Source organism: Scomber scombrus, chromosome 8, assembly GCF_963691925.1.
Source record: "Scomber scombrus chromosome 8, fScoSco1.1, whole genome shotgun sequence".
Classification (NCBI taxonomy): domain Eukaryota; kingdom Metazoa; phylum Chordata; class Actinopteri; order Scombriformes; family Scombridae; genus Scomber; species Scomber scombrus.
In genome coordinates this window covers 15,795,199-15,806,383 of record NC_084977.1, presented here as the reverse complement: position 1 = coordinate 15,806,383, position 11,185 = coordinate 15,795,199, and the positions used below count along the sequence as shown (strand labels likewise).

Here is an 11,185-nt window from a genome sequence, read left to right as displayed (position 1 = left end):
TCTTTCCCTGTTTTTTGAGTATATTTTCCAACAGAGGAACTTTATTTGCTTTTTATCAACATGTTTAACTTTAAGTTTTATCAAGATTATACAACCTGTGTATGGTTTGCTTTGTAGGAAACAAAAAAAAGAGCAATGTTATCATTAGAATCACAATATAGACCTCATACAGTTTTTATAACGTGTATACTTTTTTATTCTGTAAAGACAGATGTACACACAGTTATCATTCTGGGTTTCAACTTCTGAATCAAATAACAATTCATTCATATTCCTAAACAATGCTTTTATGGCTATATGCAATGTCCATTCACAAAAAGTTAAAGTTAAACATATAGATAAGGGTGCGCCAGTGTGGGATTCTTTAAATTATGAGGAACTACATTAAAGTCTATCAATGTAAGGGAATCTCTATGGGATAGACTCTAGAAATCCATTCAACTCTGCACAGTATAAGCAGGTTTAGATGGACTGAGGATGGTTGGAGAGGTGTCTAAGCTAACCAGGTGATCTCTGACCTCCTATTTTACTTTAAGTCCTTCACTTAAACATCTTTCCCCTGATCACAGGACCGGGTGTGTGCCCAGACGCTCGAATGCATTTATCACTTGATACCATGAGCATGGTGGACGACAGCTGCCTCTCACCCAGCAACTTCCACGAAATGGGGAAAGGTGGGGGCGTCACTGCGGGGGGCCGCGTCCACAGCATTGATGTCATTCTAGGCTTCAGTAAAGACCAGGACTCCATGCTCAGCCCTGCTGGGGCCCCAGGACCCCATAAAGTGGACATAGATGGCCTAGCAGAGCCAGGGAAGCAGCAGGAGCCTTCGTCACACCCATCCTACAGCGGGCACCTTTCCTCGCTTAGAAACGGCAGCACAGAGCAGCAGTACCATGGTGAGTCAAGCTGCTGATGCTGGGGATGCTGGTTGTGCAGAGCAGTGGTGCTCTGTAGTTGTATGTAACACTAGTTTCACACCACCAGGTATTCATTTTATGTTCGTTCCTTGGTCAGTACAGATCAAATGCTTTAGAGTTTCAGTCTGTAATTGAGAGTTTTTGCCTCAAAGCATATAAGTTGGACATGGATATTGATTATACAGAGGCACCTCTGCTCTTGGATTGCTGGATGAGCTCTGGGTTTAATGTTTCATAGATTTGAATTAGATAAGATGAAATTGATTCTGCTGTGCTGATGTTAGGATATTGATGCCCCTGAGCAAACATAATAAATCTTAAAAACTTTTTGATCGCTGAGCATAAAGTTCTCTGGCCAAAAACACATATTCAGTATTTCATGGGCCAAACAAACTTACTCAAGAACCAGAAAGAACTGGTCAAAATTAACAGTATAAATTCTTATTTTTAGGCTTTGAAGTTCTTCACAAAAAAGATAAGGGTATATATCAAACAGCATGAGTAACACAGTATGCAATGAAAAAAGACTGCATTAAAATGTATGGCTTAAACAAGAGCAGTTTTTGATGTGGAATTGCTAAACGATCACAACAAAAACATTTACAAAACATTTTAGATATAATATTAATTATTTGCATGGTCTGATGTTGATTTTGCTGCCAGAAAGATTTAAAAACTGTGATAGCTGTGAACGAATGTTATTAACCAAACAATAGGGCATAATTTCAGTACAAAATATCATGTTAATTATTCCACACTCAATGGACAGATAAAGTGTTGATAAATCAGTCCTATTCTTCTGTGTTTTTACCACAGCATAATGAAATGCAATTTGATAGAAAGAGGCAACTGCTAATTAGAAACCTGACCTATTTAAATTATGTTCTATGTTGTTTGGGGGTTTAAATGCAGTTCTGTGCAGTTCACATCCATCTGAAAACACTCACAGGCAGATTTAAAATCAATATGTTACATGCTGTTGCCATGTAGAGCCTGTTGCATTAAATGTGAACTGTGTGGGCTGAGATTGAGAGATAAATCACATAACAAGATGGTGCAAAGGTTTTATGTCCCCAAACCCAATCCCATCTCCTTGTGGAATTCCCCTAATCTTCTCTTCTGTGCAGATTAGATTGTACAGTAGTTCATTCGGGTGTTATTGTGATCATTCTCAGAATCAAATTTAATCTGGAGCTATTTTCACTTGGGGAGTTTGACAGGTGGTTGAAACATAAAAAATGTCATTTCCATGAACTGGAGTTTGATATATCCTCTCCTGAAAAATGATTTTCGGACTCCAATTCAGTAACTGAATACAGGAGGACATTAGTTTCTGTTGGATTAACGTACATCAATACCAATGGTATCGCTTTATTGCATGTACCTGTAAAGTTCAGTAGCACTGGCTAGTTTGAACCTGAAAGCACAACAACAAGAGAGACAAAGCTGCAAGGAGAGCTCAGTTTACTTAGTCAACAGGCAGGGCAAAATCAGCAGATGAGTCACTAAGGCAAACAAGTCTGACAAGGGGCAGGAATGGAATCCAAGTACCAGAAAAAAATCAAGCAAGCAAGACATGGAAGGTAGGATGAATCCTCATAAATCACAGCAGACAGAGATGTCCAGGGGTGTAGCGAGGTGCAGCAATGTAGCATTGGTTGGTACTCCACCCTCCTACACCAGAGGAGCGTAGGACGGTGGAGCAGCCCTGCATCCAAGCGCGCTGACACTGCCTGATGAACATTCTTGCTCAGAGAAGAGCGGTGGTCAGTAACCCTGGGAGCACTGGAAGGAAGAGAGACTGGTGACTGAACTGGGCAGAGTGTTATGGGCATACTAAATTCAGATAAGTTGTTTGAACCAGGACACAGGGTTGTGAGAGGCGAGACAGAGCAAAGTCGTCTCCATCTCCTGGTTCGTATGCTTGGCCTGACCACTGGATTGGGGGTGGAATCCCAGAAGGCTGCAAAGCTCAGATCAAAAACATGAGATAAATTGTGGCCCTTGGTCAAAGACAACATCACTAGGGAGGCAATGCAGGTGGAACACATGTTGCAACACTTTCATTTTTCAATTTCAGTGGTTTCTCTGGCAGTGGGTAACTTGGGTAATGGAATCAACTGGGCAGTCTTAGAGAATTGATCCACAATGATGAGGATAACAGTGTTATTGGCAGAAGATGGAAGGCCAGCGACAAAGTCAATAGATGCGGGACCAAGGGCGATGAGGAACTGGTACAAGATTAAGAAGGCTGGAGAGAGCTTGATTAGTGTTCTTGTTGAGAACAGATCTGGCAGGTGTTGATGAATCCCTTGGTATCCTCCTCCATGGAGGACCACCAGAAGCATTGTTGCAGCAGTGCTAAGGTGCGTCTCACCCTGGGGTGAGAAGCCAGGTGGACCCCACTGGAGAACCTGACAGCGGAGACTGGCAGGGAATAACAGATGGTCATTAGGACAGGCACTGGAAGCAGGGTGCTCCACGTGGGTGTGTTTGTCCTCCATCTCCCAGGTTACCATGCCAATGATTCATGTTGGAGGAAGGATACCTTAAGGTTGTGGAGGAGTGCTTTGAGACGTTAGGTTTGAGCCCAGTTGGTTAAAGAGGAAAGCCCACCTGGCTTTATGTGAATTCAGCCGTTTAGCTGAATGGATGTTCTCCACATTTTTGTGATCCTTCCAGACCACAAATGGCTGCTTCAGCCCCTCCAACCAGTGCTTTCACTCCTCCAGTGCAAGCTTCACCACCAACAGCTCCTGGTTTCCAATGCTGTAATTCCTCTCCACCAGGGACAGCTTCCAGGAGAGGAAGGTACAGGTGTGAATGTTCTGATCCTGATCAGACCACTAAGACAGGACTGCCCCCCTGTGGTGTCTTAAGCATCCACAATGAACTTGGAGAGGGTTCTGAGAAAAGATGAGAATGGGTGCAGAGGTGAAATATGATTTTAACTCATCAAAACCGCTCTCAGCCACAGAAGACCACTGGAAAGGAACATTCAACCAGGGCCTTCTAGTTCTAGATTACTGGTGAGCCATGTATTTTGAGGCAAGGATGGAGGAATAGGCATAGTAGAGGAAGAGGAAGGAGGAAAAGGCAAATGGCCATCCTGGCCACAGTACAGGCACTTGTTCTCCTGTAGGCAGCACTGTCGTTACGCAGTGGAAGGACCGGTCTGGCTGAGTTTCATGGCTCTGGGAAGTCACTGGTGGTGCCAGAGAGTGGTTCAGGAGAGAACCCCTCTCTCCTTCGTTAGCCCTTCAAGACGGTCATCAATGCAAATGGTGTAAGCACATTTCAGGCCACCAGTTCATCCTTGGTGCTGTTGGAGAGTCAATTGCAGAGGGCGTCAAAGAGTGAAGAACAGTTCCAGTTGCTCTCCACCGACATGGTACGAAACTCAATGGAATAGTTGGACATGGACCTTTCTTCCTGCACCAGGTTGAACAAACCTTAAGCTGCCTCCTTCCCAGGAGTAATGTGATCAAAGCAGCTTCTGGAGATCAGCCAAGAACAACTTGACCAATGAGCAGATGGAATATTGCTACCACCACTTGGCAGTTCCCCAGTCTTTGGCTTGGTTTAGAGTTGGCTGCGTCAATTTTAGCCAGACTGTACTGTAAAGTTAACTGGTACTGGCAGGTTTGAAGCCAAAAGCACAAGGAGACAGACAAAGGTGCAAGGAGAGTTCAGTGTACTTAGTCACCAGGCAAAGTCAAAACCATGAGATGAACCATTAAGGCAAACAAGTCTGACAAGGGGCAGACAAGGACTCCAAGGTCCAGAAAGCCTGCAAGCAGTGTCAAAACATCGATTATCAAAAGTGTTGGCCACGAATTTCATTATCGATTCGTTGTGTCGCGTGATTAATGCATCACTCGCTATGTCGCGGAGCAGTTTACTTCACCTGCAGACGGAGCTGAGCAGAGCCGGTTTCATGGCAGACGCAGAGAAAACGGTCCGCCTGAAATCTTCTAAAGTGTGGAAGCAGTTCACACAACATAAAACTAGAGAGTGTGTGCAGTTTTCTATCGCTTTTGCACATCATGTCAATGATATAATGTCACCGTGTGGATCAATTAACCTTGTTGCAGTGTGTGCCCTCGTTATAGTGAACTATCAGCTTCTATCTGTTGAGGTCTAACAGTTAGTAGTAGGAGAGGGGGAGAGCACTGGAGGAATCTAGCTCATATAGTTTTGTATGGTACCCTACCGATGGAAAAAGTTAAACTGGTAAATACAAAATAAACCACATTTCATACTGTTACATACTTATATGCAGTTTCACAGTCACATCGTTGTATTTTTTCTGGGTTGTGTGTGAAATCATTCAGAATAATATAAAATCAGTCTGTACACCACAAAGGTGAACTGGTTTAGACTTTATTCTTGGTTGACACTGCTGAAGGGTAAAATAGATTTATAAGTGTGCTCTATTTGCGTGAAATAGGTGTTTTAAATTACCAATATGTTATAGTGTGTGATATATAATATAACTCTTTTTCATTTATATACTAGAACCACAACTGGATGTTGAAACAAATCCTGTTAACAGTTTTATGATTTGCATCTTTTATTTATTGTTCCAACAGCTTAGGTCCATTTAAACAACAGAAAATACCTCTTTTTGTATAGCATATATGTGTATGTTTTTTTTGTTAAAGCTGTCAGACATCAACATTTAGTTGTTTTGTTTAAATTATTATTTATAATTTAATATTACTTTAACAGCTCAGGGACATCCAAGCAGCAACCTGTTGTTTGAGCATTTTTTTGTACTGTCAATTTGAAATGGAAGGTTTTTTTAAAATCTGATTAATTGACAAAATAATCAATCGATTATCAAAATAATTGTTGCAGTCGTAGTGGAAAGCTTGGTGAAATTCATAAGACAGTCTTGCGGAGAAGAAAGGGAAGTGGACTGGTATTTATGATAAAGGCCTAATGAGGGAATGAGCTGTAGGTGAGGAGATGGGCGGGGAAACCAGGTGATGGGAATAAGGAGAATGAGGACAACAAAAACATTTATGAAAATAACTAAGTGTCAGTGGGATTCGTGACAATATCTGTCCTGTAAAGTCAGCCCAGTTCCCCCCGAATGAGCAACTTTTCTATGTTCGGTGTAAACCACCCCACCCCCTGTGCTGAGATGCTGTGCTGGCTGATAAACAGTGGGCAGCCTTCAGACTGGTGGTTGTGATGGGCTGACAGGCCGAGAGCTGGTCACTGAACCAGACCTGACCTCTACATTTGTCAGAGCCTGGCCTTTGTCATAGCTGCTTAATGAGAGGTAGATAAATGAACCCCGAAATCCAGCTTTGCCTTTGCCTCTGCTCCCGTTTGCCAGTTGAAAGAGCACAATAACCCCCCCCCCCCCCATCTCCATCAACACGTCTCCTTCACAGACTCAAGCTCACATGTACATTACACACTCACTTGAAGTTTAGAAGACCTTGTTGGCATTTATTGAACAGTGATGTTGAGCACATCTCAAATACAGATAACTATAAAAGAAAGAAAATTATCATTCAAAGGTATTGTTGTTAAGTGTGTGTTAATTTTTAACTTTGGAAAGAGTCACAAGGTCTACTTTCTAGCTTTCTAACTAATTTTCTGACAACTGAGCATACTCTTTGCTGAGAATGTGAAATGCAGTTGACAGTAAGGGCACCTAGTAATTAATATTTACAGCAGTCGTTACACTTTCTTTTTTATGTAAAAAAAAGAAAAAGAAGAGAGATTTACTATTTAAAGCCAAATTCAAATTACATTTAGCCTACTATCTGTGGGCTTAAATCTGGATCACACAATTGTTTTTATCCTCTATAATGCCACATTTGCACTACATATGTTGCATTCAGAGCTCTAGTACATTAGCCAGGAAAGCATTTAAAGTCTATTTACCTTATTTTCTGTGATTGACAGCTGATCTAGCATAACCTAAATGATGGATTTGACTCATCTCTGCTCCTGGCAGACATAAACTGGAGAAGCTGTGCTCCACAAGACCAACTAATCTGATTATCCAATCATCACCTTTGTTTAATGTAATTACTTGCTGGTTAAATTAATTCTAATGCAACTAACATTTATGACAGTGTTAAAGACTTATTTTCTGATAATATACAAAGATATAAGCTTGTAGAGAAGGAATAAAGGGGAGGAAGAGAAAGTGAGAGGAAGGCCAAGTGCAATTGTCTGTTTTGAGGATGAGGAGGAAGAAAAGTGCAGTAAAAGCTTTGTTGAGCTCATATAGCTTGCCAGTGGTTGGAGCCTTAAAATGCTGACAGGACTGTATTTTCCAAATGATATATCTATGGGGTGAAACAACAAAATATTGTGTTGTCCACTGTTACATAGCCAACTGTGTGTGATACAATGAAAAAAAAGGTCATATGATTTACAGTTCAGTCTATGAAAATAAAGGAAACATTTTTGCTTCCAAACATGTTTTGAGGACACTTTACCTTTGGAGAAGATAAACACTGGAAATAACTTTTCTAAATCCGATTAGGAATGTTTTTGAGCTTCATTGAAGTTCAGGGGATTGCTTGCTTCACTGACCTACAGTAGCCTATTGTTGCAGGTGTCAAACTGATGTCTGCTCTACTGGAAAGTGGGCACTACATTCTTCATTTCAACCCACTATTGTGCTTTTTTTTTCATTTGTTTTCCTGCTTTTGTTACATTTGTTGCAATTTGAGTCTACATGTAAAATATAATAAAAACTGTTTTTAAAAAGTGATATTTTTCTTGTGTGCTGAACAGATACTAGCTTATTCACAAACAAGTGCGAGGAGGAACTGAGTGAACCAAGGAAGAGTGTGGAAAGTGATGAAGACAATTCTCCAGAGCCATGCAAGGATGATATGCCTAAGAAGAAACACAGGCGCAACCGCACCACCTTCACCACCTACCAGCTGCATGAGCTGGAGCGTGCCTTTGAGAAGTCCCACTACCCAGATGTGTACAGTCGTGAGGAGCTGGCCATGAAGGTGAATCTCCCTGAAGTCCGAGTTCAGGTATGAATCAAAACATCAAAAGCAATAACGTGAATCTGTATGTAACTATTATATTATTATTATTATTATTGTTGTTGTTGTTGTTGTTGTTGTTGTTGTTGGTGGTGGTGGTGGTGGTAGTAGTAGTAGTAGTAGTAGTAGTAGTAGTATTATATTGCAATGATCAGACAGTTATAGTTTATGGCTTGTATGGTATTTTTCTCTGACGTGTTGAAATAGTGCTGATGGTTAACTTTAAGAGTTAAATTGGTTTGCATCCAAATCTTGAGGTGCTCTTAATGACAACAGAGTCATGCCAAGCCTCTGGCTTTACCGGTGAGCATTTAGGAGAAGAGGGTGCTCTGGGTAGTTACACAAGCATTATGTGAGGTCCCAAACATACGATATATCAAATCTTATGAAGAGGAAAATGCAGACTTATGGACAGAGGCTTCTTTAGAGGAACAAAGGGGCTAAACTTGACATATAATGTCATATTAAAAGCTGGCAAGAAGCAATTAAAATCAGCAGTGAAAGGTTGAAGTTGAGACAAATATAGTGAAAAACAAACTATACCTGTGGTGTAAGAACCTTGAGGTGCTTATACGTATTTAACTGCAACTTTGTTTTTTCAGCTACATATCAGTTTGAATAACTGAGCATTGTTTCTGCGAGTTGAGATGCTGGTTATGTCACAGAATCTTGAGGGGCTGTGTTAATGGAGAATAGTTTCTCATTTGGATGAACTTCAAATAATTATCTGTTTTGCTAATGCTTCACAACTTTTGCTTCACAACTGGTACAAAATAATGTAAACTGAAAGTTATTATCCTCACATTACATGTAGAATAAATGAGTGGGTCACCACGTATCTCAAGGAGCATGATTATACACACAGTGCATGTACTGTAGGTGCAAGCTTATTACAGGCCTGCACACAGTCTCCAAGCAAAAAAATGATTTAAATGGACAACATCTTCATCACTTCTTTGAGGTCATGTATGGCTCGTGGGTGAAAAAAAGAGATTGATAAAACAAACCTAAATGCAGATTAGATCCTTCACATTCATGTAATCTTCATTTTGTCTTCAAGGTCTGGTTTCAGAACCGGAGAGCTAAATGGCGGCGGCAGGAGAAAATGGATGCCAGCACCATGAAGCTCCACGACTCACCAATGCTGTCCTTCAACCGCTCAGCACCAGTTCACACCAGCATGGGTCCAATGACCAACTCCCTCCCACTGGATCCCTGGCTGACCTCTCCTCTGTCCAGCGCTACACCGGTTCACAGCATCCCAGGATTCATGGGTCCAACTCAAGGCCTCCAGCCCAGCTACCCCAGCCACAGCTTCCTCAACTCCACTCCTCATCCTTCTCATCCTCATAGTCATCCTCATCCTCATCCTCATCCTCATCCTCATCCTCATTCTCATCCACATCCGTCAATGGGGCAGGGAATGCAGAGTATGGCTCCTCCCCCTTACCAGTGTGCAGCGCCATACCCTGAAAAATACCCTCTGGAGGATGTGGACCAGCGCAGTTCTAGTATTGCTGCACTGAGAATGAAAGCCAAGGAACACATCCAGTCTATGGACAAGACCTGGCAACCCATGTGACTAACAAACATGGCAGTCCATGTGAGTGACATTGGGAAATGTGGGACATGTTAGTCATTCCTTGGGTTCACATTGCTGAGCACGGTGACAGACATTAAGAGAAGAATGTTCAATTCTGTTACCTACAGAATCGAGCAATGGATATGGATTTTGAACTGTGAAAACCGAGGATTTTTGGACTATCTTTGGACTTTAAAAAAAAAAGAAAAAGTTCTAATCTCAAGGACATGAAGCAGACAAGTGAAGTTTGCAATATTGTTAAACTGGCATCCTGATGGCTGCTGCACACCAATCTCTACCCCTATCTATACCCATACATGTTTCCCTTTAGTTAAATGAACAGCCCATGTACTGATATCGACAGATACTAAGAAAAGGCAAAAACACACTTTAACCACATACATAAGTAATGGCAACATAACTTTTTTTAATGCCATGTCATAGGACAGCTGTTCATGAACATAAACTGAAGGTAACATGAAATTCACTTTTTTTGCTTGTTTATTGTTGGGATTTGTTGTATTATTATTTCGATATTTGTTTTTACAATATTTGAGTCAACCATCTAAGTTGATTGAGTCAGGCAAAACTTTTTTACATTCTTCTGTTCATTTTTTTACTTACCAATTTTCTTCATTCAGTTTGTGTTTTTACTAATCAATACAATTGTCGAATTTTCATGGGTCAACAAATCAGAGTCTCAGAGTACTTTGTGAATGAAGAGCTCAGTTAAATGTGAGAGCAGCTTTCTAAAATATAGACACATGAAGACACATCACAGTATCTCTGACTATGACTGTAAATGCATGTTTCACTAATCTGTTGATTTATAACAGCTGTGGGTTTTTTTCAGTTAATACACTTTGAAGTATGTTGTAGTACCCAAAGGCTGCCCATTTTAGATATTTCAGACAGCCGCAGCCTTTGTTTGTCATTGTTTTAAATCTTTAAGGAGAGAGCACCTCTTAACACACTCTACAACGGATAATTGTTTAGTGGGAAAGTGCACTAGAGTCAGAGTTATGATGGCACTTTTTACATGGACCAGAGCTGAGAATATACCAAAAATAATTATGCACAATAACTATCTTTTTCTTTCTGACTTGTGCTGAGATGCTTTAAAGAAGGAAGGAAGTCAAAAGGAAGAGAGAAAGACAGGCCGGTGAGCAAAATAACCCTCTTTTTTGCTTGAATGGCTGTTAGAGGAGAAAACCTGTTGGCAGCTCTGTGTTGGGTGGCTGCGTGTACGTGCAGGGCAGCAGAAAGAGCCCTGTGTGATGCGTCACCCCACATAGTTTAGTCTTTGTTCGGCACAATTGATCCAAGTGTATGCTCTTTGTCTAAAACTGAAGGGGGGGAAACGGTCTCAGCCTGCACTAAATAGGCCCTTGTAACCATTTTGTCATTGAAGGGTTTTTTTTCTTTCTCAATCAAAGGAGGAGAATCATTGATTGTAGCTGCTACGGTCATTAGTGACACAATATTGGTCTTTTACCATCTGTTACGCAGTTAAGCTCTGATTGTCTTAAAGGTAAAAAACACAATGTAGTTCACCAGGCAGATAAGTTGGTATTGAGGCAATTTTCAAACGGCAACAGCATCCACAGGTATCATCTCATACATCTGAATATACGCAGGCTGAAAAGTTA

General features: G+C 41.1%; 1 protein-coding gene across 1 annotated transcript; it reads left to right on the top strand.

Moving 5' to 3' along the window:
- The first annotated feature begins 595 nt into the window (after positions 1-595).
- Positions 596-9,536, top strand: rx1 (retinal homeobox gene 1). Its single transcript, XM_062424514.1, has 4 exons — positions 596-899; positions 7,689-7,942; positions 9,015-9,282; positions 9,358-9,536. The coding sequence occupies exons 1-4, from the start codon at positions 596-598 to the stop codon at positions 9,534-9,536; spliced, it is 1,005 nt and encodes a 334-aa protein (XP_062280498.1).
- The last annotated feature ends 1,649 nt before the right edge of the window (positions 9,537-11,185 follow it).